The sequence below is a fragment of the Gracilinanus agilis genome, chromosome 4, assembly GCF_016433145.1.
Source record: "Gracilinanus agilis isolate LMUSP501 chromosome 4, AgileGrace, whole genome shotgun sequence".
Taxonomy (NCBI): domain Eukaryota; kingdom Metazoa; phylum Chordata; class Mammalia; order Didelphimorphia; family Didelphidae; genus Gracilinanus; species Gracilinanus agilis.
In genome coordinates, this window is record NC_058133.1 from 190,082,139 (window position 1) to 190,109,206 (window position 27,068).

A 27,068-nucleotide genomic window follows, 5' to 3' on the forward strand; every position below is an offset into this window, starting at 1 on the left:
GCACAATCAATACCCCAAGAAAGCAAAAGCAAGAATCTAGTGAACAGAATAAAGTTCATCTAAACATGCCTTCTGGAAATGTGCAGAGAATGCCTTAACATAAAATAATTTAAAAATAAATAAATATAAATTAAAAGATAATAAAAAACATAAAAAATGAGAATGATTCCAAAACATCTGCAAGCAAAGCATCAGAAAGAAACATGCAAATTTAATTAGAAATCCTGGCTAAAATGAAGCAATAATTTTTTAAAATAATTTTTCTTAAATATCTGAAATAAATAAAGTTTAAAAAATTTTTTTTAATTTCTAAAAAGAGGAAAAAATTGGAGAAAAAATGAGAACAAGGCAAGAAAGACAGAGAAAGGGAATGAACAGTATGGCCCAAGAGGTATAAAGCCTTGCTCAAGCAACAAGCACCCTGAAAATTAGAAAGGACCAAATAAAAGATAATGACCCCACGAGATGAAATATTAAAGCAAAGTCAAAAGATTGGAAAAACAATACAAGACAATGTAAGATATCTCATAGCAAAAACAACTGATGTAGAAGACAGCTTGAGGACAAAAAATTTTTAAATCATTGAAGTATCTGAAAGATTTAACTATGAAATAAGCCTATATTTATTTCAAGAAATCATAACAAAATTGCCCAGTTCTCTTAGAACCAGAAAGTGAAGCAGAAGTATAGAGAATCCACTAATATATTTTGCACTAGGAAAATGGAAAGAAAAAGAGAGACGTGAAAGAAGGAATAAGAGGAAGACTAGATTAAAAGAGGCATTAGTCCTAAGCAAAATAAACTCCAAGGATGTACTAAAATATTTATAGCAGCTCTTTTTGTGACACACTACACTGAGTAAATGTCCATCAACTAGGGAACAACTGAATAATTATGACAGATGAATATTAGAATATTATTGTGTTGTAAGAGATAATGCATGGGATTGTATCAGAGAAACCTGGGAACACTTGTATGAATTGATACAGAGTAATATGAGTAAAATCAGAACAATTTGTACAAAATAGCAATTTGTAAAAACAAACAACTCTTAAAGACTTGGGAATCTTGATGAACACAGTGACCAACCATGATTCAAAAGGATATGCTACTACCCCTACCTTCTGATAGAAGGATGACTCAAAGTGAAGACTGAGACATTTGGGGGGGATGTGACCAAAGTGGCTCCCTCTCTCTGTCTGTCTGTCTCTCTCTGTCACTCTGTCTCTCTCTCTCTCCTCCCTCCCTGTCCACCTCCAGACCATTCATGCACAAACATATATCTGTATTTACTGAATAAATATAAAGTAGTTAGGAAGGGAGGGAACTAGCAGTTGGGGAAATGAGGCAAGGCCTCTTGAGGGAAGTACTCTGCAGGAAGCTGGGCATATTCTAAGAGACAACAGAGAAAAGGGAGAGCATTCTAGGTATGGAGGAAGTGGAGCAGCCTATGCAGAAGCACAGAGGTGATAGATAATGACTGACATAAAAACAAAAGACATCAACAAAACTTTTTTTTGAAGCAACTAAAACCATGATGGCCAGAAATGAACACAATACTCCAATGATATGACCAAGGCAGGGTTCAATCGGACTATTACACTTCTTGACATCATACTTCTATTAATGCAGTCAAGACCATATTACCTGGATGGCACACATCACAGCCTTGACTCCCATCAAGCTTGCCATCCACTGGAACCTCCAGTTTTTTTCATTTGCGTGACTATCTAGGCATACTAATTCCATCTTATACTTTGTATAATTGTGTGGGAAGCCAAACATAATTGATTTTTTCGAACCCTTACCTTAATATCAATTCTAAGATAAAAGAGTGGCAAGAGGTAGGCAATTGGGGTTAAATGACTTGCCCAGGGTCACACAGCTAGGAAGAACCCAGGTCTTCCTGACTCCAGTCTTGGCACTCTATCCACTGTGCTACCTATCTGCCCCATAGACATGATTTTTTTTAACTCTAATCGGGGATGGTACATTCATTCCTATAAAATATCATCCCGTTAGCTCTGACTCAAAATCTTTTAGCAATGTCTTGTAGAATCCTGATTGTGCTATCTGTAACATCTCTTCCTTCCTGCCTGCCTCATGTCATTCTTGAATCATGACTACACTGATAAAAGTGTGGAATAGAAAATCCCACCACCATCACCATAGAGACAGACCCTTGGAGTCCTGCAATAGAAATCTCCCTGCAGCCTGACAGCAATCCATTAATCACTCTTTGTGGCTAGTCACTCAGCCAATTCTGAACCCACAATGTACTTTCTTTTTTAACCCCTAATCTTCCATCTTAGAAGCAATATTAAGGATCAGTTCCAAGGCAGAAGAGAGGTAAGGGCTAGGCAATGGAGGTTAAGTGACTTCCCCAGGGTCACATAGCCAGATTTGAAACAAAGACCTCCCACCTCCAGGCCACAGGTGCTCTATCCAACTGAGCCACTTCATTGCCTCCACAATATACTTCTTTTGCTCAGTGGTGGTAAATACCCCTGGAGGTGAAGGGCATACCTAACTATAACCCATAATAAGAGGGAAAGGAAGGAAAAGACTTTGCTGGAGAAAGATCACTGTACTCACAAGGTACTCATCTTAAGTCACAGGATACAGAACTGGAAAGAACTTTAGAGATTATTCATTTCAGACCCCCTTATTTTAAACATGAATAAACTTGAACCCCAGAGAAGTTGTATAATTGGCCCAATAACAGATGGTAATTAGCAGAGCCAAAATTTGAATCTGGGTCCTTTAATGCTAAGCCTAAGACATTTTCCATTGTATCACACCACTTTGCTCCTGGCTCATCTCTGTTCTGTTCCCCTCTAGTCTCCTTCTTAGGGTAGGCTGGACTTAGAGCAGCTAGCTCCAGCTGTAAGTGTCACCAAGCCAGCTTCCTTCCTAGTGCTGAGGGACTCCTTCCAAGTTTTAAGAGCTGGAAGTTCTTGCACAGGCAGGGGGCAGAATTGTCATGGGTACATCTCACCCAGATCAGGGAGCCGTGGAAGCAGAAAGGCTGTAGCCAGGAAGGGGCATTCAAGGTGAAGGCTGAATTAGGATGAATGTGGAATCATAGCGGTGGGCCTGGGTTATAGGAATTCAAGAATTGCAGCCAAACACATATTACAGAACTCCATGAAAGAGCTTCTCAATGTTTTGCAGGGGGCTACATGCATGCATTCTTTATTCCCTTGCACTGAATGAATCCCCTTCATACCAAGGGCGCTAGGAGCTGTTTTCCTTCTGGTATAGGAGCTGAATTTAAGTGTAGAAAACAATCTTTCCAAAGTTATCTAGGAAGAAGGCCCCTGCCAGTTTCTAAAGCTTAAATCAAAGTAGTTTCTCATCTCTTTTCTGGCAGAGGGTCTACAGTCCAGTCATTATTAGACCAGAAGACCTGTCGATTATGGTGGCTGAGCCAATGGGGTTTATCTCTGAAAGCTCATGGAGAATGGAACAGGATTGGAGAAGAGCAAATATTGTCCTTAAAAAGGGAAAAGACAGCGGAAATGCGTGTTGGATATGGGGGGGGGGGGGATGAAGTGGGTGAAGGGGAAAGTAAAAACAGGAATCATGTAACCATGGAAAATTTTTCTAAAAAAAAATAAAATATTTAAATCTAAAAAAATCAATTATCAAAAATTGTTTCTATATTTAACTGAAAATTTTAAAAATTAAGAATCCCTTAAAGAATTAAAAAATGGAAATTATAATGTCACTAAAGGATCATGATACAAAACAAACCAATAAAAATTTTAAAAAGGGGGGGAGAATGGAGCCTGGAAACTATAGGCCAGTGAGCTTGAAAATGATTCTTTGTAAAGTTCTAGAATTAAAGGAATAGTGAAGAAATATCTAGAAAAAGGAGTGATGATCACAAGAGCCAACATGGTTTCATCAAAAACAAGATATGCCAAACTGGACATCCATTGGTCAATCCCCTCATTACACTTATTTCCTTTTTTTTCTTTTGGACAGGATTTCTAGCCTGATGGAATACTAGTTGCATGAAAGCACTGGTATAACCTATATCAGCCTATTTATCACCTCAGGGGAGCAGGGAGGAAGAGAGAGAATCTGAATCACAAAATATCAGAAAACAATTTGTCAAAAAATTGTTTCTCCATGTAATTGAAAAAAATTTAATTAAAAAAAATGTTTTAATCTTTGCCTAGCCCTTACTGTTCTTGTGCCTTGGAACTGATACTTAGTACCAATTCTAAGACAGAAAGTAAGCATAAATGTGCAATCTTAGACTATATTGAAAGAAGTACGAGGACCAGGATTAGAGAGGTGAAGCTTCTGTTGTGTTCTGAGGCGGCTCACATCTGGGGCATCGAGTCCACTTCTGGATGCCACAATTTAGAAATGGCATTGGGAAGTGGCCAAAGGAGGGCAGTCAGAATGGTGAAGGGTCTGAAGTTCATGCCGGTTGAGGATCCTTTGAAGGAACTAGGTGTTTTAGCCTAGGAGAGTTCAAGGAGACAGGATAGTTGTCTTTAAGTATCTGCAGGACTGTCACCTGGCTTGTTCTAAAGGCCAGGATCAGAAGGAATAGGTAGAAGTTACAGAGGCTATTTAGACCCTATCGAAGAAAAAAACAAAGTTTCTAATTAGAGTTGTCTCACAGTGGAATAGCCTGGCTTGGGAGAAAGTGAGTTCTTTACTAGAGGTCACTGAGCAAAACCTGGATGTCCATTTGTCAGGTGTGTGGCAGATGAGATACTTGTTCAGGCATAGTTTGGATTAGACAGTTTCTGATGTGCTTTCCAACCCTGAGATTCTGTGATTCCATTTGCTCCTAATAAGCAAAACAAAGGGTAACAGCAAAGGGAAAACAGCTACGGAAACAGAATTGTTCTGGGAGGCAGATGATGCACGTCCTTCATTTTTAGAAGACTAGTGCTGTAGCCAAGGTCCAACCCCTGTTCTGATGGGCCAATGGAGCTTCAGTAGTATTCCCACCTTTCTGCTGGATACTCACTAAGTCCGGGCGATCTCCAGGTCCTTCCGATGGCTTTGCAGTGCGGCTGCCATGTGCCCCATTTCAATCTGGGCATTCCCAATGCAGCTGTATAAATTGCCAAGCAGTTCATCTTTGTTGGGGACTTCATCCTTGTCCCACTCCAACACCTTCTTCAGTACTTTCTCAGCTTTCTGGCAGCTGCTCTCAGCACTGCCACTGGTAAGTACTAGGAAGAAAAGAGGCCCGGGGAGGATGTCAGGTATGTCCCCAGGAAGCCAGGCAGCTGGGCAGCAGGCCTAGGGGTTCATGCTACTAGTAACCGATTGCTCTCCTCGTGGAGGTAAAGGTTAGACTGTGTAGGTTTTGCTTTGGGGCCCGGGACCCAGGCCTTTTGTCCTGCCCTGACCCACCCCTCCGAACCAGCACCACTTACACATGTCGATCTCTTCCAGGCTCTTGAGAATGTATCGAGCAGTCTCAGATGGGCGGCGCTTCCGATCTCGGACCCACTTTTCTTGCATGAGCTTTCGGTCCCGCTCCCGAGCATAGATGGGTTTCTGCTGCCTCCAGAAATCAGTCCGAGTGTCAAGGTAATTTATGCCAGTCATGATTAAGTCCTCCACAGTCATTCCCCGCTTGATGGTGCCTTTGATCAAGTCTTTGTGAATGAGAAGCAAAGGAAGGGAGAAGACAAGAGCAGGTGTCAGTGGGAGTCACATTGCCCCAGGGGCAAGGATGTCAAATTTTGAGTTCTTGGTCAAAGTCCTATACTTTGGGGTTCTTTCTGTGCCAAAGTTGTGGGAAATCTGAGACAAGGAAAAACTATTCAGGGCAAGAGTTAGGCCATAACTGACCTCCAGTATTTAAGGAGGGATTATAGACCTTTCCTTATCACTGTCACCGCCGGAGTACAGAAATTCCTTATTTTCTTACCTGAGGCTATGGAGAGAACTAGAAGGAGTATCATAGTAAATTGTACAGACTAAGTACTTAATAAATTGAAAGAGATGTCTGAAAGTAAAGCCCCAGGAAGTCTCAAAGGCCCTTTCCAGGCTCTTTGTACTATCTTGGTTCCTATTATAGTCAATAGGGATAAGCTGGAGACCAAAGCCAGGGCCCCAGAAATTGTACCTTGAATGGCTGCTTCTTTCTCTGTCCCTGTAGTTTTGGGGTACAGGTAGGTAAAGTTGGGAGAAGGGGAAAAAGAGAGACACTGGCTCTGAGATCCCAGCCTGGCCTCAGCTCCAGATGGAACAGGGCATGCTAGAACTAGCCCAGAATTGTAGGTCAAAGCTAAGAATAAGCCTCTGGGGGGACTGCAACAGGCTACAGGTCCTTTCTGGACATCCTATTCTTCATAGAGTCAACATTATAGGCAAATATTCTGGGAGGCAGGAGTCATCCAGCCCTGTAACCAAGAAGACACATTAGTGTCAGAACAGCTGCCCCTAAGAGGTAAGAGCCCTTGGGGAAAATCTTACTAGATCATTAGAAAGACAAATCTAGAGAAAAGACAAATTTCCAGAACCAAATTATCTAATGATAATAATCATCCCTGGGCTTATATTGAGAGTCTATACCATGGCACTTTTATTTTCTATTTTATTTTGTTTTCTCCTCCCAGCACCATTAGCCCAGATCGTTCTCTTCACTGCAGATAAAGTGAGGCCATAGAAAGCAATGGAAGTCTCCCAAATCTTCTGACTAGTTCTAGGTTCTCTTCTATCTTCAGTAGCCCCAGGTTCATTGAGAGACATCTACCCCACATCCCCTACACCCACATTCTCATCTCCACAACTGTAATCAACAAGACCTTCATCCTTAAGGAGCTTTTCCAGATATTCCTTATCTACATAGAGTTCCCCAAGCAGCTGTCGAACAGTCTTCTCGCTTTTCAGTGTGCTCTTCCGTTTATGTTCTGCCTTGGTGTCCTTCCAGAGAGGCCTCACAGGAGTCTTCTGTTGGGCCTTCATACTCTGGGAGGACAGAATAAGACAAAGCAGAGCCTCATCAGGAAACAGAAAACCCTGAGCCTTGGCTTCCCATGACACTTGGGCTCTTCTTCCTTTTCCTCCCACTCTGTGATCTCTCCTTGGCCTGAGAACCATAGCTCATGGCGGAGAGCATCACTGTTGCTCATTCCAGAATAGGGCTGGGGAATGGCCGGAATCCCAAGAACCTTCTAGCATCTGGGACTATGGAAGGGATCCAATATGTACCCAGGATGGGAGAGAACTGAATCCTCCCAATCATGAGAACTACACCATGTTCTGATCTAAGGGTACACAGAAATTCCTCTCCCTGAAGACAATGGACACAATACCAGGGCCCTTACCTCTGCCTGTTTGCTTAAGAAGAAGAGGTCCCCTTTATTCTCCAACTTAATCGAGGAAGGACCTGAAAGGACAGAAGTAGGCTCACAGGTTGTCCTGGCTCTTGACCATGATCTTTGACATACTGTTGCCAGTAGTCAGGGTTGACTTTGGCAGAGGAAGCCTGGGGGCTGAGTTTAGGCTGATCCAGGACAACTGTAAGGGTCAAGAATGCTGACTGTGTGTGATTTATCCCAGTTCCTCCACAAGGCTGGCAGCCTCCTTTTGCCCAAGGCCATGACAGCTTTGTTTCCAACAAGGGGTGGGAGCCAATGGTACAGAGGCAGTTGTCCAAACCAAACCCTGTGCCATTTCCACATTCTGCCTCCTACAGAAACTAAAGACTCAAAAATTCCCCACACTCCTCCTGCCTCTGGGTAATAAGTAGCCCACGTGATTGGGCCAGCAATCCAGGACCACATTTCCTGAAGAAAGTAGGTAGAGACTTAAAAAGGTCCATCTCTAAGGGCTGAAGCTTTGTCTGGGACAGGTCTAACTCCATTCCATCCCTATAGCAGCTTCCCAGATACAAACCTGTTTGGGGAGCCTTTACAATCATTGTAAGCTTTGAAGAAAAAAATCAAAGACTCCTCTACACAGCAGGAATGTTCAGAGCCTGGAGCCCCTTGTGTAGGTGTTTCAATCACATGGCAAATCAGAAGTTACCAAATCTAGAGCTTCCTGTTTCAGAATTGCCAGCAGGCTTAATAGGGACATTCACTTCTTTGGGCTTGGCCCCTCTCTAGCATCTGAGGTCCATGGGAGAATGAAGGAATTCAGGGCCTGTCCAGTTTCCAAGGTACCTTCTTAGATATTGCCACTTACTTCCTACTGAGTTGTTAATGGCTTCCTGAGCTTTCTGAATCCCAACTTTGAATTCCCGGTCAGGACGGAGCTTGTAGCCTCTGTGATAGTATACCAAGGCAAACTCAAAGTCTCCCATCGTATACAGGGTTTCAGCCTTTTGGAGAATCCCCTAGAATGGAAAGAGGTCAAACCAAGATAGTAGGGGTGGCAGGACAAGGCATAGGTAGGTTCTGGGCTGGGTATAGAGGTAAGGGAATTAGGAGGATGATCTGAGAAGAGAAGGAAATGGGTTCAGACACCAGGCTTAATAAGAGTACAAGCATAAACAATGATATGGATGAATTTTTTAGGCTGGAAATCTGACCCACCACATGGGTACCTTTATTTTCCACTACATGGTTACCTTGCAAAAAGTCTGGTCATTTTTGAGTGATTCCTCAACATCCTTCAGGGAATTTTCTAAGTCTCCCAACTTCAAATAGCATTTAGACCGAGCAACCAGACAGTTCCGATCTCCCACCTGCAGGCGAAGAGCCTAGACAAAAAAGCCACACAGAGTCAGTTGGGATCATCTAGGACAGTGATGGTGAATCTTTTAGAGACCATGTGCCGTGCCAGCCCCCCAGGCTGCATGCCGTACACTGCCCTGCCTACACCTAGTGTCCTCCCCTGTTGCCTTACCCCAGATAGGGGAGAGAAAAAGAGGAAAGTGGCCAGAGTTCTCAGCTCAGGGGAGGGAGAAAGCACAGAGAGGTAGGGAGGCATGGTGGAGAGGGGGAAGGGAGCAGCTCTGCTAGAGTCCCTCTGCCTTCCTAATAACTAACTCTGCCAGGGAAAGCACCACATTCCCACAGAGAGGTCTCTGCATGCCATCTTTGGCATCTAGGCCATGGGATTGCCATCACGGATCTATGGTAAGGAAGAAGTTATGCTAGTAGAGGCTATCCTGGCTATCCTCAAAAAGTAATTATTAGGGGGGCAGCTGGGTAGTTCAGTGGATTGAGAGCCAAGCCTAGAGACGGGAGGTCCTAGGTTCAAATCTGGCCTCAGACACTCCCCAGCTGTGTGACCCTGGGCAAGTCACTTAGCCCCCATTGCCTACCCTTACCACTCTTCTGCCATGGAGCCAATACACAGTATTGACTCCAAGACAGAAGGTAAGGGTTTAAAAAAAAAAAAAGTAATTATTAGACTGAATTGAAGTGGGAGTGTCCTAACCCTAGCAAGGAATTCACCAGAGAAGCAGAGAAATCCTTGAGTCTTACCAGTCAAGCACACAGGATTGATCTTTGAACAGTAAATTCTTGATTATAATATGCATGATTTTCACTGAATTTGGAGCTTTATTAATATAGTTTCATGAATATAATACCCTTTCTAGGTGGTTTCTCATTATCAGATATGTTCTAATACCATCTCTCTGCTTTCTAGCTGCTGTGTGCTTAAAAGTCAGCAACTCCTGGTAATTTTCTCCAATACTAATCAGAAACAAGATGTTATTTACTATTTTTAAAAAGTGAAAGTGAATTCCAGGCTGGAATTTCAGACAAAATACTGTTGGATTAGTCATATCATTGTCATGTAAGTAGCCATTTGAGAATTCACTATATATTTCAGGTGGTCTATTAAAAGATCTTAAGAGATTGAAGTTATTTTTTCAACTTCAAACACCCACACACACCCCTCCCACCACTTCCTCTGCCTCTCTGACAATCTCTTTTCTTCCTTAGTGATACCATGACCAAAAACTACAGCATGTTTTTTATTGGCCTTTGACTTCTCTTCTTAAAGCATTTCTAAGAAGTAGAAAAGACTACTGGAGAAAGATGCCATTTCTCACCCCAGACCACCTCTCCTCTGAGTGTTCTTTTTTCTCTTTTTGGAATTCATGGTTTAAGAGCAGGAGCCAAAAGTCTTGGGTAACATTTTCAATGAAACTAGTTTCTCAGTGGCTACAAGTTCAGCCTGTTATTTGTGTGGGAGATACAAGACAGGGATTGAGTGTCCATGATTTTTTGCATTAAAGTAGCTCTCTGATGAATCAGAAGGGTTAAGAATGTGTTTGTTGTTGTTGTTCAGTTGTGTTCAACTTGGTTTGTATTTTCCTTCTCCAGCTCATTTTATAGATGAGGAAACTGAGGCAAACAGGGTTAAATGACCTACCCAGGTCACAAAGCTAGTTAAATGTCTAAGGTCAAATTTGAATTCAGGTCTGCCTGACTCCAGGCCCACAGCTCTATCCACTGGCCACCTACCTGCCCCTAAGAATGTATTCTTTGTAGTAAATGATATCCTAAAAACATATCCAACATCTTACTTCCTGTGAACTCTGGAGAATCAGTCCCTAAAGGGAAAGGGGACTTTTTTTTTTTTTTTTTTTTTTTTTTTTGCTAAGGCTACTTTTGAACACCAGTTGAAAGAAGAAGGTTCCTAGAAATCTATTTCATAGTTAAGAGGAATTGATGGATTAATTGGGAGAAAAGTTAAAAAGTGCTGAATCAAATTAATTCAGTTCAACAAACTGCTTACCAAATATTAAGCACATACTGAGTTTAAAATGAGCAACTAGGTATTAAAATGGATAGATCACCAGGCCTCATGAATCATGAAGACTTATCTTATGGCCTCAGACACTTACTAGCTCTGTGACCCTGGGCAAATCACTTAAACCCTGTTTGCCTCAGTTTCCTTATTTGTAAAGTGAACTGGAAAAGGAAATGGCAAACTACTCCAATATCTTTGCCAAGAAAACCTCAAATGAGGTCATGAAAAGTCTGACATGACATGACTGAACAAGAAGTTTAGAGTAGTGTACCTGGGATGCATAGACCAACCAAATCAACCAATCTTAATTCCCGCCCTCTAGGAATTCACATTTTAAGAGGTGAAACTCCGGTATGGACCCATAAGTAAACAGAACAGCTGTGAGAGCACTTAACCATCTGGGAAGGTTTCAGGGGGGAGGTAGTTGGACCTTTTGGTAAGTAGTCAGCGAGTAAATATGAAATATTACTTAAGTATTATTGATTGGGAATTGATGAAATTAACAGGAATCTCTCAGGGAAAAAGTTAATGGAAAATGATTGGGGTGAGTTAATCTAGGGCTATAACGGGAGGATGATGAACGATTGATCGTAGGGAACAAAGTACCAGCGATGGATGAAGATTAACATAGGTCATTGGACAGAAAATGATCGATCCGAAGCCGGGGCTATCGGTACTCTATTAAAAATCCGTAATGCAGGCAATAGTTGATCGGCAATCAATCGATAGGTCTAGAGCAGAGACTCACTTTCGTGAAGCACTGGGAAGCCTTGTGGTATTCTCCGCATAAATAGAGCCTCTCGCCCTCGGCCATGTAAGAGGGGAAGGTGCTCCGAAGGTCGTCAACCTCCAAGTCCGACATGACTGCCTGCTTTCAAAACCAAGTAGGAAGGGAATAATGGAGGAACCTTTAGGGAACTAGTCAACTTGTATAATACCCGTCTCCTAGCAACCAACACTGTGTGACGTCCCTTCCTATCCCGCCCTTCCTCCCTCTCCTGGTGTGAGTGGTGCACTTGCGGGGGGGCTGGAACTGGAGTGCGGCCGTAAGCTTGTTCGGGCTGCTCCAGCCCCCACCCCCTACCCCTCGAGAGATGTGCGTGGAGGAGGTGTGCTGAGCGCATGCTGCCTGCTTGCTTTCGGGGAGCTGGAACTGGAGCGATAACTGGGGTTCGGGCTGCCCAGTCCCCCACCTCCCCAAAAGCTGTGCGTGGGGAAGGTGTGCTGAGTGTTTGCTGCCTGCTCGCCTCCCACGTGCTCCCCTACTGCGCTCCTAGACTTGCTCGCTGTTGTGGAGTAAACTGAAGGGAGCTTTTGCAGTTTTTTCAATCTGCCTGGGACTTAATCATCTCCTGCTTCGTGTTTGGAAACTGCCCTCTAGGAGGTTACAGAGATAAATGAATGAATGAAGCATTTAACTTGCAAAGCACTTGGATGCAAAAAGAAAAGAGAAGCCCTTTTCTTACAAAGTAAGCGAGCTTACATTGTAATGGGGAAGATGGGAGTGTCCTAACAACCGAGGATTAGGAAGTGCTTCCAGAGGAAGTTGTAGCTTGATCTAAAGGAAAAGAAAGATTCTAGGAGTGGGTACCTTCGATTCAACCATAGGATCAACATGCTCGTTCAACTTCTAGGATCTCCGAGTTGGAATGTCAAATTCATGAACTGCAAGCAGTTAGTGGGAAGTACAGGATCATAGATTTAGAAACGGAAGCGTCCTTAGAAGCTATTGAGTCCAACTCTTACTTTTTTTTTTTTTTTTTTTTTTTTTTTTTTTTTAACAAATGAGGAAAAAGGCCCAGAGAGATTTAAGTGATTTGCCCAGGGTCAATAGCTAGTAAGTGTTTGAGGAGCAGTTCAACTCAGGTCTTCCCGACTCTAGGTTCAGGATGTTGCCTCTCATTTTGGCTTAACTATAGGGTGTAAGTTATTACTACTAATAATAATTGCTGGGGTATATATTTGTACATACATATGGTGCTATAAGATCTGCAAACAACTTTATAAATATTGTCTCATCTTATTCTCATAACAACTCTGGGAAACAGGTGCATTTATCCCTTTTTTACTGAAGAGGAAATTGAGACAGGTAGAGGTTAAGTTTCTTGCCCAGGGCCATCTAGCTAATTTGTCGCTGAGTGGCAGCATTGGATTAGAGCCTGGGACGTGGAATTGGGAAGTTTGAATCCTACTTTAGATACTTATTAGCTGTGTGACTTTAGACAAGTTACTTAACATCTCTATGCTCAGTTTCCTCTAATGTAAAATGGGGATAATAATGGTACCTATACCATACCCTAGTTATGAGCCTCAAATGAGAGAACATATGTTAAGTGCTTTGCAAACCTTAAAGCACTACATAAATGCTAGATATTACTAGTATTAAGTGTCTGAGGCTGCATTTGAATTCAGGTCTTCCTGACTCCAGGTTCTGCACTCTATCCATACCACCTAATATGAAAAAAGAGATATATGAAATAAGTATGGAAAGGTAATTGAAACCTGGTTTGGAGGGCCTTGATAGCAGACTAAGTAAGGAGTTTGTATTTTATGTGAGGCAGTAGAGAACAACTGCAGGTTTTTTAATTTGACCACAAAGGTGTCATAGTGAATATAGAAGAGAGAGAAGAATGATCCAAAGATGATAACAGAAATGGCCAAAATATATGATTAGGGCAATGCTATCACACTCAAAAGAAATAGCATATTTTGGAAAAGGGATTTGATTGGGAAGAAAGATGATGAATTCCGTTTGAACATAGTTCATTTGAGATGCCAGTGGAACATCTTTGCACTTGTAGAAATATTTATTAGGCCATTGATTATGCCAGACCAGACTTTTGATAGCAATTGGGACTGGATGTCAATTTGAGAGCCATCTGTTTAAAGACAATAACTGAATCCCTGGGACCTGAGGAGTTCACCAAAGGAGAGAGAACAGTCCCAAGCTAAGTCTAGAGACAGGACAATGCTTAGCGATTTGGAGGACCAGCAAAGGAAATGGAAAAGGAACCATCATCCATGTAAGAGAAGAACTAGGAGAAAGAAATATCACAGAAGCCAAAGGAAGGCATCCTAGAGAAGGGAGTGATCAGGAGGGTCATAAGCTACAGAGAGGTCAAAAGAAAGACATTGGAGTTAGCCATTCAGAGATGTTGCTAACCTCAGAAAAGGTAATTTTAATAGAGAGCTGGTCAGGAGCTTGACTGTAAGGGTAGAAGAATGAGAAATAGAAATGGTGAAGACAAGAAAATGCTTCTTTTTAGGAGCTTGGCAATGAATGGAAGGAGAAATATAAAAGGATAGTTTGAGTAGATGGCACAATGAAGTGAAGATTTTTTTATGGACAGAAGAGACCAGGCCATGTTGTAGGCAACAGGGAAGAGTCAGGGAGAGATTGATTGATGATGAGAGAAGTAATTATTGATGAAACACATCAGTTTCCTCATCTGTAAAATAAAAGCTTATGTCTCTAAGGTCTACCTTATAGAAGTAGATAGACTCAGAGATACTTAAAGGATGTTTGAACTTGACAGGATGAAGTTACTTTTCCCTTGGATACAGGTTCACTGTAGAGAGTCTCAAAGTAGAGAATAAAAGAGATCATAATTAGATGGCTTCAGATTTCTCAGTAAAATGGAAGGTGAGATTATTTACCACAGGGAAGGAAAGGGATGAAAGGAAAGAGCAGAAGTTTTGGGAACAGCAACATTAGGAATTCATAATCAATGGGGGGGGGGGGGAAAGGATTTTTGTTCATCTGAAAGTGCTCTAGTGAGATTAGATAATATGAATTTGTAGTGGATCCCTTCTACTCCTTGCCTACTTTCCTTTAGTAGCTGCAGAGTTGGAGAAAAGAAGCCAATTGGTGGGAGATGACCTAGAATGGGCTTTGAACAGTAGGAGATGTGGGAATAAGACATTTAAAAAAAAGAGAATATGTATACATTGGATCAGTTAACAAACACTTATTGATGTCTAGTGTGAATGTGGAATCTAGAAGCCCCCAAACTTGTAGCTTAGAAAGATTTAATGACCCCAAGTTTACTTAGTTTAAAAGGTGAAAGCCCCAGGTTTGACCTTGTCACATGAGAGTTCCTCCCTGAGGGAAAGTCCAACTTCACTAGTCTCTTACTGACAATAGACCTTAAAGTAGTTTAAGTGAGGATAGCTAATTTTTGTCCCAATGCTTTCTCCCCTTAGGCCAAAGTCCTTTAGTCTCCATAGTAAAGCATCAACCCCTCACTGTTATTCCTGTTGGAAACTCCTCATTTTCCTTTGTTACCATTGTAAAGCCAATCAACTATTCCTTCCCATCCTCAGTTCCCAGTTCCCCTAGAAAGGTATTTAAGCTTCCCAACTTTAATGGCTCCTTGGAATTGTCCAATCTAGTATGGTAGGCATTCCCAGAGGTCATTTCAATCCTTGGACTCTACATAGGTGTGTAGTGCGCAGCTCTGAGTGGAGGCCTAATTTTGCACTGTACTCCTTTCCTTAATTAAAGAGTGGTTTTTCTAACTATTTAATAGTTCTGTTTTTTTTTTCCCCCTATTTAACACTAGTTATTTTCAGTCCTTCCCCACTCTTCTCTATCCCCTTTGGAGTTTTCTTGGTAAAGATACTAGTGTGGTTTGCTCTTTCCTTCTCAATCTGATTTTACAGATGAGGAAACTAAGGCAAACAGGGTTAAGTGTCTTGCCCAGGATCATTCAGCTCATAAAGGTCCAAGGCCAGATTTGACTCCAGACCCCTTTTTCTGACCACTGTGCCACTTAGTTACTCTAATAAGCACTTGTTCTTTATGTTCCATTATGAGTTCCAGATTAGGCACTAGAGATAAAGAAAAGTGAAACACTTGGCTCCCATGAGTTTACAACCTGCTTGGGGAGACAACATATACATAGCTAAGTATATCCAAGATAAATAAAAAATGAATACAAAGCAATTTATGGGAAGGAGCCTTCTAGAGCATTCCAGGTATGGGATACATAGCCTATAGAAAGACCTAGAGAAAGGAAACCAATGATTGTCAGATGTTTGACCAAAGCAGAGTGGCAGAGAGAGAGAGTAATGTTTAATAATTTTAAAAAGCAAGGTTGAATGGCAGCTAAGTGGGTCAGTGGATAAGAGAGCCAGGCCTGAAGATGGGAGGTCTTGGGTTCAAATGTGGCTTCAGAATCTTCCTTCCTAGTAGTGACCCTGGGCAAGTCACTTAACTCCCATTGCCTAGCCCTTAGTGCTTTTCTGCCTTGAAACCAGTACTTAGTATCAATTCTAAGACAGAAGGTAAAGGGTTTGGGGGTTGGGGGGTGGGAAGTAAGGTTGCAGTCAGATTGGGAAGGGCTTTTCAGGGCAAAGGAATGTGTAGTTCATCCTACTGGAACTTCTAGAAGAGAACAATATGGTCAGATAAATGCATTAGGAATATTTTGGCAGCAGTGGCATCAAGCTCAAATAGAAATGGGGGTTGCCAAACTGTATGTAGAGTTCCCTAAAAGCCATTTATTAATTAAGAAAAGCACCTATCAACATTATGTTTTAACATTTTTAAAATTTTTGTAGAATATTGAAATTATGTTTCAGTCTGGTTAGTCAGCACTTCAGAGGATTATGGACTACCTTAGTCTGTGACACCTCTTGATATAGAGGACAGATTAGAGTAGAGAGACCTGAAATAGATACCAGTTACTGCAGTGATACAAGGAGAGATGATTTTTAGAACAAGAGCAAGGGTGGTAGTTGTGTAAATGGATTCCCTCTGGAAAAGACCTGCATATCTAGCTATTTATAGGAGAGAGGCTGGGCCTAGATATCTAGAACTGGGAGTCAACCTGGATGCCAACAGCTGCCACTTCAAACCTAGCATGCTCAAAACTATTATCTTCCATCTAAACCTCTTCTAGCTGTATGATCTTTTTTCTTTAATTAAAAAAAAAAAACCTTAAATATTTATGCCACCTAAAAGTCAAGAGGGAATTATTAAAAAAATTTTTTTAAACCTTTAAGCAACAACTCAAAGACAGAAATTTGCCTAGGCAATTGGATTGTCTTGGCCAGAGTTACAGAGCTAATAAGTGTCTGAGGCAGGAATTGAACTCAGGTCTTCCTGACTTCAGGCCAGGGGCTCCTTCCACTGTGCCACCTAGTTGTCCAGTCCCTCTCCCTATCCAGAGAGTATAATTCTGATTGTGTCATTCTCCCAGTCTGGAAGTAAACTAATAGCTCCCCTATTGTCTAAAATAAAAATTCAACTATTTGGCTTTCAAAAACCCATCAAAAGTTGGTTTCAGCTACCTTTCCAGACTGATTGCACACCACTTTGCTACAAGTGCTCTTTATTCTGCCCAAACTGACCTGCTTACTATTCCTGCTACTTGGCATTATATTTCCCATGCATGTCTCACATGCATGGAGTGCCTTCCCTCTCTCTGCTCCATGAAATCTCTATAGCTTTCTTCAAAGCTTAGTTCAATTGTCACCTCCTACAGGAAACTAGTGCTTATCATCCCAATGTTCTTCCCCTGTTCTCCCCCCCTGGAAATTGCTTTGTATATTTCATTTTCTAGGTACATCTTCCTCCTCCCTCAATAGAATATAAGCTCTTTGAGAGCAGGGACATATCCCCATCTTCTAGCACGGTGTCCAACACACAGTAAATATTTAATAAATGCTTGGCTAATTAAATTGACCAGACACAGCCTGCCTCTAAAGAGTTAATTGAGAGAGGTAGGTCCCTAAGGGATTGGATAACACAATACATTATGGGTCATTAAGGGGAAATAAGATGTTGATGGTGTGATATAGTCTAAATTCTTCCATTTCAAGGAGAATAAGACAATCTCTTGGTGTTAGTGAGACTATATTAGACAGCATGAACATAGGGTTTGACCTAGCCTGTCAATCCTGCTCTTGAATATGCAGATGTATGGGAGGTAAGGATAAGGCAGCAGAATAATAAACATCAGCAGATAAATCTGAATATTTATGCCACCCAAAAGCCAAGGGTGAATGATTTTCATGAGAAAGAGACTGTGGATTTGGATTGAGTGGAAGCATTTTCTGAAATGAGGAAGGAATTTCAGGAATTGCTTCAATAGTGAAAGTTTCTTAAAGGTGGCAAGAATAGGAGAGGATATGACAAGGGGTATCATTGTGTTTGCTTTGGGTAAGGAATTTACATGAGAGGTATCATCTCTTTTTGGATACTGGTTTTGCCTCTTCAGAGGCAAACCAAACCAGTCTTCCTTCGTGCCTTCACTAAGGGTAGCCTCTAACAGGCATAGGAGTGGGGGAAGGTTTAGAATGATGTTTGACCCTTCTGAAAAAGGCTCCTAGTTATTTGACTCCAAACCCTAAATAAAAATAACTCACATGTATATAGGCCTATGTGGTTTGTAAAAACACTTTACAAACATCATCTCATTTACTTCTTAAAAAAAGGTGTGTAATATGCTGTACCTATTTTATAGAAATGGATACTAGGGCATAATAATGTGAAATAATTTGCCCAAGGGCACAAAGCTAAGATGTAAGCCCAAGTTTCCTGACTTTAAGTCAGCTAGGTGTCAAAGTGGATAGAGTGCTGTAGTCAGGGACCCTCATCTTCCTGAGTTCAAATCTGGCTTAAGATATTTATTAGCTGTGTGACTCTGGGCAAGTCTTTACTTTGCCTCAGTTTCCTCATCTGTAAAATCAATTGGAGAAGAAAACCACTCCAGTGTTTTTGCCAAGAAAACCTCAAATGAGGTCATGAAGAGTTGGACATGACTTAAAAATGACTGAACATCATTCCTTATTTCATGTCCAGTTCTCTTTCCAGTTTCTACCTAGCTCCTCAAAAGTTGTTTAAGGGAACCCTTCTCAATATCTATGATAATCCTTCAGAGTCTTAGAGGCCTTCTGTCCTTGTCTACTGGGTCTTCTCTTTTCCCAATTCATTTGTACTTAGAGATGGGGGAAAGATCAGAAGGTGCCCTTCCCTAGAGCTGCCTGAGCACATATACAGCTTTCCTTGCTAATGCCAGGCCATTGGGCTGCTGCACCTCCCCCCCTCCACTGCCCCATTCCTAGAAAGAGGAACCATGTTGACTTTCCCCCTTCTTCCCTGAGCACCCATCCTCTCCATTTTACTGGCTCCCTGAGTAGAACCAGCCTGAGTTCTAGGCCTGGAACCCTGGGGGAAGGGGAGTTGGCAATGACCTCAAACTGGTAAAGTAGTACAGAATGCCCTTCTTACTCTTGCCATCTATACCTCAACAAACAAGCACACCCTTCTCTTTGTTTCCCTCTCCTCTGCCCCCAGGGATAATTTTCATTCTAGTGCCAACTCTTAATTTTTTTACTCTAACTAGGAGAGCACTGGTATGTACACTGCTAAGCAATCATCCTGGTGATTAGTATTGACTCTGGGCTTTCTGGGATCCCTTTAGTCAAGAGAATTAAGTAGCCTGAGATAGTGGAGAACAAAAGGTAGGCTGATTGTGAAAGATCAAAGAATCCAGAAATTTTGATTAAAAAAGCAAGAAGGAGTAATTCAGGATTACCCAACTTGGTGGATCATGGGGAGGAAGGGCATGCACCCTAGAAGGATAAGAGGGTACTTCTGCAGGTCTTCCCTTCCCCTTTCCCTAACTGGTATCCTTTCTATCACTATTACTTAGCTGAATTATTATATTCCCGCCCCCCCCTCCCCATTCTTCCCCAAACTGGTAAGAATGTGCCAAGTTTAGACTTAAGATTGCCTAGCAGTGGTCCATGGACCTGCAAGGGAAATTACTGTATAAACTTTAGGGAGTCTGTGAACCTGGATGAGATCATATCTTTTTTTATACCTTTATTTCAACATGATTGGTTTTTCTTTTGCAGTTGTATATATTTTATCTTATGCATTTAAAAAACATTATTCTGGGGGCAGGTAGGTAGCACAGTAGATAGAATGCCAGGTCTGGAGTTGGGAGGAGCTGGGTTTATATCTGACCTCAGACACTTCCCTAGCTATATGACTCTGGGCAAGTCACTTAACCCTAATTACCTAACCCTTGCTCTTCTGCCTTAGAGTTGGTACTAGAAGAGAAAGTGCCCAACAACATTATTTCTAATTAGTTCCTAGGCTCTATCAGATAGCAAAAGGGACACACAAGAAGTTAAGAACCCTTGGCCTAGAATGATCTTGCAAAGATCTTTCTGCTTTAGCTTCCCTTTAAAATAGACCATTAGGCTATGGAAATGTCCTCAAAGGACCCCAGAAACCACCTTAGTTGCAAGCAAACCCCAGGAATTTGGTAGTCTCCATTCACCAACTAAGCACTTTTTATAATCATTGGGAAAGACACAAAATTTTGTTGTTTTAAAATATAGACTCTACTATCCTGTATCCTGTCTAGTAGAGGGATTAGACAAAAATGGAGATAGTTAGAATGCATGTTAAATGAAAAGACAGGTGCAAAGAAAAGTGCAATGTAAAGTCTAAAAAGGAAAGTTCCTATCTACAAGCTGGAGATGGGGACAGAGAAGGGCTTCATAAAAATTTTTGTTTGTCCTTCATTTTGGAAGAGGATCAGTGACATCATGGTGATGTCTTAACTTGTGCATAAATTGGACCTAAGTGAGGCAGAGTTGTACAAAGTTGTCATCCAAGTCCAGGAGCAAGGCAAAAGTCAGGACAATTGGCAATGGCCTAGGATGCAGTGGATGATCTTGGCATCTCTGACGTGTGACCCAGCTCCAAATGCTCCACAGGACCTGCTTCAGCTTCCCATTCCACTGGGGGAAGTCTTCACATACTTGGGGTAGATATCCCCCAACTCACCAGTGGGTTTATGGCCCATTAATTACCCTCAACCTGGTTTAGCCCATCTGCCAAGATGGCTTACCAGGGTGTGACCTGCTCATGCTACAGCTTCTTGGAGTCACAGGTAAGAGTTGAGTGCCAGGTAAATACCAAAGGTGGATGAGCAATTCTGAAAAAGACTTGGCAAGTTCTCACACCAACGGTGTTAGACCTCCTTCAACACTTACACCCCATGACAATAGTAGTATTTGATCTGGGCATGATTTTAATAAGTGCATAATAGAAGACTGAGCACTAGAGGTATCTGGAATAGCAAGAGCATCCATTTAGAAATGGGAGTAGTAGAAACTAGAATGGTTTGGCACAGAATGCGTAAAGGGATAGGAACACGAGGTAAGGCTGGAAAGGTAGGATATCATGCAGTGGTGAGGGGCTTTGTATGTCAGGTGAAGCAGTTTGAATATTGATTAATAGGAAATACTGTTGAAGAAGTTTTAGCATTTAGAAGAATGATATGGCAGGAAGAAAAATTATTATTATATTTGTATGAAGGACTACTTGGAGTAAGGGGTGAGGGGAAGAAAAGAATGGATATAAGGAGACCTGTTAGGAGGATCTTGAAATTGTCCCAAAAGAATGGTAATGAGGGCCTATACTAAGCTGAGGAAAAGGGGAAGGGACAGATAAGGGGATGGACATCATGATTGGAAATATACAGTTCCAAAATGAGAAGGACAAGAAGGTCTCTTTTTTTGGAGGGAAGCTCTAAAGAAGAGAATAAACATGTAATAGCTGGTTCTGGCAGGAAAAACAGAGGTCTGGGAAGTAGCATATTCTATAAAGATCTGATTAAAGAAGATTTGGGGGGGGGATGACAATGACATCATCAGTAATTCAGCTGTCTAGGGTGTGGGCAGGAGGGGCAAAGAGGAATTCTGTCCACCTGCTACCCACCTGACCTGGAACTGGATAGAGAATGGGCTAGGGCAACTATTTACTCTTGGGAACTGTTGCAAAACTTGCTGTCAGGGATCTTGGCTGCTGAGGGATGAGGGAGGATGGAATATTCTTTGGAAGTCTGGACTGCCCTCCTCTCTTAAGCTGGCCAATGAATATTAGTTCTGGGCTCCACAGCCCCCTGGGGTTGTTGGAATAGCTGGGAAGAGACACAGGACTGGAAGTGGAAGAGGAAGCACTAATGAAGTAACTTTGGTGCTGTAGGAAGAACATTGGTTTTGGAGGCCCAGGATATGAGTTGAAAGTGTTACTTTTTTCATTTATTACCTCTATGGTCTTGGGAAAGAAACCTTTTTGAGCCTTAGTTTCTTCACCTACAAAATGAAGTGGTTTCACCAGCTGACCTTTAAAATCTTTCTAGCTCTATATTTCTGATCCTCTGATGACAATATCCAAAACAAGAAACATTTCTCTAGAGATTCAGATGAGATGATAGGCTCCCACTTGAATATTATTCAATAAACATTACATAAGAGGGACCTGATTAGGGTAGTTCCTACATCAATTTTGATGAATTTCTCTCTCGTTCTACAGAGAAGTGGTTTCCAGACTTTCTGTAGCAACACCCTCCCACACTCCACCCCAACCCTTCACCTTCTCTACACTTTTGGAAATACTTTAAATAATGTAATTGTTGAAAATTTCTGTAACTATGTTTTAGTCATTTCAATTTTTAGGTTGCAGTCTTAATTTTGAAAATTATTTTATTACATTATAGTTAAAATCAATGCTGTTGAGAAATATAACAGAGCTTAGGATACTTTGTTTAACTTTGAGTTGACACGCTTCATATTCAAAATCCACAAGCAGCTCAAGTCCAGACAGTCAGAAGCCACTGAAGTGATGGTAGCAAATCATGCCCTCTTCGACAGGAGTGACTCAAACTTGACCTTGTTTACCCACAGTATATTAATGAATGGACTTCTGCATTCAGTGCCAGAACAAATTTGACAAATCAGTCTTGCTTTTTGTTGGCTTTGATCAGAAATGTTTTTGCTGAGGAGAGCTTTAATTTATTTGGGAGCTCTACTGGAAAATACCCAATAATTTCGGCCACTGCTTTGTGGTACTATAACCCCCTTCTCCCTTTAAGTTTTAAAAATCTCCTGTGCCACGTAAAACCCAGTGGAGTTGCCCGTGGGCTATGGGAGGGGGGTGGGAGGAGGGAAGGGAAAGAACATGATCATGGAACCATGGGAAAATTTTCTTAATCAATAAAAAATATTTTTAAAATCTGCTATGAATATGCATTATTTGCACCTTGCTAAGAGGACAAAGATGTGTTAAATGTAATATATAATGTAATGGGTATATGTATATATAAATGGTAGATAAACCAGTAGAACTGCCACTAGTTGAGATATGAAAATTAAATAAGACTTCATATTTCCATTAAGCCTCGAGGTTCTCTCCTTTGTTTAGCTGGACTCTCCTTCTCACTTGCCTTCCTACAAGGGAAGCGGGAGGGGAAGGGAAAAGCTGTCTGAAGACTCTTCCCGGCCCCATCAGCCCCTCCAGCACAGATGCAGCCCAGGATTCCCTGTTCCACTTCACCCAACGTGGGAAGGTCCGACTAGAAAGCAGCGGTTACTCGCAGCCTTACCCAATAACTCAATGAGCTCACTCTTTGCCCTAAAGCCGGGGCAGATGCCCCGGGGGAAGGGGAGCTGAGTCTCCAAAGCTGGCTGGACCAGCCCTAATAGGACCCTTCCACCCCCTTCTCCCCTCACCCACCCGCAGGGTAAAATCCCCATGGCTACTGGCCCCGCCCAAGCATCAGGCCACAGCCCACTGCCCCCACGCGTGGCACCCTATCCTCCAGCGAACTGGCCCTGCCCATCTCCCCACCAATGGCCCCGCCCCCATCTGGGGGGAGGGAGGGCGAAGGCGCGGGGAAGGAGGGAACATCTGGGAGGCCACGAAAAGTGGGGGCGGGGCATCATCTGGGAAGGGCGGAGCGAGGCGCTAAAGCTGCTCCACCCAGCCAGCACGGAGAATGGGACTACAAGTCCCAGCCGCCTTCAGTCCCGTTTTAGAGGCGGGGCGTTATTTGGGCAGCGAATGGGAAGAGAGGCTCAAGAACAGGCTAGGAGACACGTGTGGCCAATCCCTGGGATCCCCCTGCTATGAGCAGATGGAAGGGGGTGGGGGGCGAGGAGGAGCCTGGATAGGCCCCTGACAAAAGCCGGAGCTGGGGCGGCAGCTGTGGCATAAGCTCTTAGCAGCGCGCGGTGGGACTAGGGCTGCGACTACGGCCTTCAGGAGGGACTACTACCAAAAGGCGGCCGCGGAGAGGTGAGTTGTGGGTGGCCGCGTGGACCGCGGCAAGTATCCTTTCCTAGTCTAGCCGCTTCCTCCTCCTTCTATCCTACGACTGCAGCATCTTATAGAACCAACACTTGGGCCCCCTTCGCGCTGGGAATTAGCCTGTTCTGTGCTTCGGGATCACCTCCCTCTGGTCGCCTTTGCATGGTCCGCAGCCTTGGTCAGCACGCTGGCCCCCTCCCCCCACAAGCCGCCCATCCACGCATACGCGCGCGCACTCGCGTCTCTAGACTTTGCTAAGGTTTGCCGGAGGCTAGTGTTTGCACTTCTTCCCGCCTCTGCCCCTTACCCCCATCTCTTCGCCCAGCACCTGTCGCTCTCCGGTTTTGTTCTCAGCCAGGCCTCCTCCCCTCCCCCCCACACCCACGGAGCCGGGTACGCGGAACCGGCCAAAGCCTGGAGGAAAGGGAAAAGCGCGGCCAGCTCGCGCAAGCCCAGAGAACGCTACCCCCCCAACCCCGTGATCTTTCCCATCCTCTCCTTCTACCGTAGGTTTAGGGGTTCGAACCCCACTTAGACAAATGAAGTATAGTGGGGGCTGGCGTGTGGGCGCGGTCCTGCCACTCCTCCATGGTGCCCTGAAGTTCTTCCAGATCTTGGATTGTTGGAAAGGACGTTGGGAGGTGGGGTCTTCATGGGCTGGAATGGGCGGAGCAGGGGGGGGATTAGGTGTTACGTGATGCCATCTCGTCCGGGCTGCTCTATCCATCCAGATGGTCGGGATGGCTGGAGGACCTCCCCCCACTCCCATCCCCTCTCTTCTTCCTCTAGTCTGGTGGGAGAAAAAGGAAAGGGGATTGATTGCTGGTGGAGATCCAGACTCTTTCCTGCACTCTCCCCTCCCCTCTACCCAAATGTTGACTAGCACGATATACCAGTTAGGAGTTTTGGGCAACTAACTCCACGTGAATCACCCTTTTGAAAGTAGTACGGATGATCAGGCTGAATCTGAGGGTTTGGGCATTAGTCAAGGGAAAAGAGGCGGAGTTGAGGGTTCTTGTCTGACTACCTTTTAACATGATTCCAACACCGTTGCTTTTCACTTAGCTTTAGCTCCCTTTCCCAACCATTTCTGTATTAGTGGGAGGCACACACCCACCTCCAGGTGGATCTCACACTAGTTTGTCAGGACTGCCATCTCTCTTAGAAGGCCTCGGTCATGGGAGATCTCCAGTAACAGTGGGATAGGCTTTAAGAAAAGACTTCAGGGATTTGGAGGTGATACTAGTGTAGGGAAGAGGAAGTAGGGCAATAGGAGCTTTCCAACTACATCTGTCTGTCTCTCTCTCACACACAATTATGCACACATGCATACTCATATATATGTATGTATATATACTCCCTGTTTATTGGGTCCTCATAGGGAAACTTGAAGTGACTGCCGCTAGTTCTGTCTTGGGCTTGTTGTCAAAAACCCTACTAAGATTTCATGGAGGGTAAAATCCCTTCTGCACAGTCACACTCAAAGAAAAGACCTTGTTAAGGTTTCCTCCTCATCTCTTATCCTGTCCTTTCTGTTGGCTATCTCATTTTTCTCTGTGACTACTATGTTCTGGAGAACTGATATTTGTCTACCGAGAAACTAGTCTTTGAGGTACCTCCTTCTGTCTTAAAATGAGATGCCCCTGGACTTTAATTTGAGAGAACTCTTGGTTAGGAGTAGATGTTCATTCTTCTGTTTATTAGTCCTTTTATGTAGAAATTAGTATAGCCCTTCCCCTTGACTATAAATTCACTCTTCTGTTTATAGCAAAGAGCTACTAAGGCTTTAGGGATAAATCCTCTGAACCACTAACTCCACCCCCACCCCCCAACCTGAAATTGAAATTCAATTGAAATTGAAAATTCAGTTTCTGGAATAGTTGGCTGAGGCTCTCTGGTGGCTTCAACTGTGGTTGTTGGTGAACTTATTTAACCTAGGCCTTTAGCCCTGGCAAGATACAGAGTCAGATAATCCCTTCTCTTTCTAAGATTCTGAGTTTAAAGCAATTTGGCCTCAGTTACCACTTGGCTGGGTGTGACTTTCCTATGGTCAATGAATGAGTGAACTCTTGTACTACTCTAACAGATAGATTCCCTGTCTCAGGCTGGAAGGATCTAGCCTTTAGAAAAATGCCTTATGTATGAATACAGCTCCCCACATTCCCATCCCCTTCCCATTTTCTCCTACTGAGATGTCCCTTTAGATGTCTGATCCCGCATCTGGGATTTGGCTTGGAACCAGGGCAACCTCTGACCCACAGATCTCCCCTGAGGACATTGTTTGAGAAACAAAGATACATAATCTCAATTGGGTTGGGGGAAAAGAAAGGGTTGTGATTCCTAGGAGAACCCTAATCTGCTCACTGCTGCCTCTCCTTGCCTAGTTTCAAGAACACCTTTCCTTGTTGTCTGAAGGATGTCCTTGGTGACTGGTGATTTCTACAAACTCTTACCATCTGTTATTTGTTCAGTGTGGTGTTTTTCCCCCCCTGCGGGTCCCAGATATCAAAACCCTTTAGTTCGTAGCAAATAGATCCTCTGTGTCCCCTCCTCCAGTGTGGTTTTGTTAATGGAAATTATTTGAAGGAGGAGGTTAGAATGCCAATCTTCAAGAATATTTCCAAATAATTCCATTCTGTCTGTTATTCTCTATCCTCACTTGGTAGGTCTGAGATACTGTTACAAGGGTATATTATCCAAAATGATCTTGGGAATAGGGAGTGAGAAGGGGCTGTAGATTGAACTTTCCACCTCCATCCTCTCAGAAGACATTTGTCTGCCACTGACTTCATTTGAGAAGTGGGGGGAGGTGTGTTACATTCTACTTGAAGACCAGTTTTTCTGGTCCCAGAGTCAAGAAGGTTGGGAAATTGTCTTTAAGAATTGGAGTAGGTGGAGGTAAGGATGAGATTGGGGGACTGGAGAAGGGGTTCCTGGTCTAGGAAGTCAGAAAAATCAGTCCTAAATTAGGAAGAAGCAGGCTAGGATACCAAGGTACTTGGAAAAATGAGGCCTCCAGTCATTCTCAAATGCCATTCCTACTGGTTCATTCTATAGCTCTCATAATACCCATTTTATATACTGGATAACTGAGACTCAAAAAGATTAATGAGCCATTTTAGGCCACAAAGCAGGGTTAGATTAAAATTTAAAGAGGGACCAAGCTCCCCAGGTTGAGAGAATATACCTCCCTCCTTCCATTGCAGAGGTATGCTTTTCTTTAGTGGGTTGTCTCTGGGTGTTCCATTGAAGA

At 43.0% G+C, this 27,068-nt stretch overlaps 1 protein-coding gene across 1 annotated transcript in view; it reads right to left on the bottom strand.

Moving 5' to 3' along the window:
* ODAD4 (outer dynein arm docking complex subunit 4) overlaps positions 1 to 11,563 on the bottom strand; it is a 56,624-nt gene extending 45,061 nt beyond the window's left edge. The window contains exons 1-7 of the mRNA XM_044675089.1: positions 11,450 to 11,563; positions 8,561 to 8,692; positions 8,176 to 8,326; positions 7,314 to 7,375; positions 6,792 to 6,954; positions 5,412 to 5,636; positions 4,997 to 5,204 (exon numbers count right to left, since the gene is read on the bottom strand). Coding sequence (XP_044531024.1) covers positions 4,997 to 5,204; positions 5,412 to 5,636; positions 6,792 to 6,954; positions 7,314 to 7,375; positions 8,176 to 8,326; positions 8,561 to 8,692; positions 11,450 to 11,563 — 1,055 coding nt within the window. The remainder of the gene's footprint in view (positions 1 to 4,996; positions 5,205 to 5,411; positions 5,637 to 6,791; positions 6,955 to 7,313; positions 7,376 to 8,175; positions 8,327 to 8,560; positions 8,693 to 11,449) is intronic.
* Between the last annotated feature and the right edge of the window lie 15,505 nt (positions 11,564 to 27,068).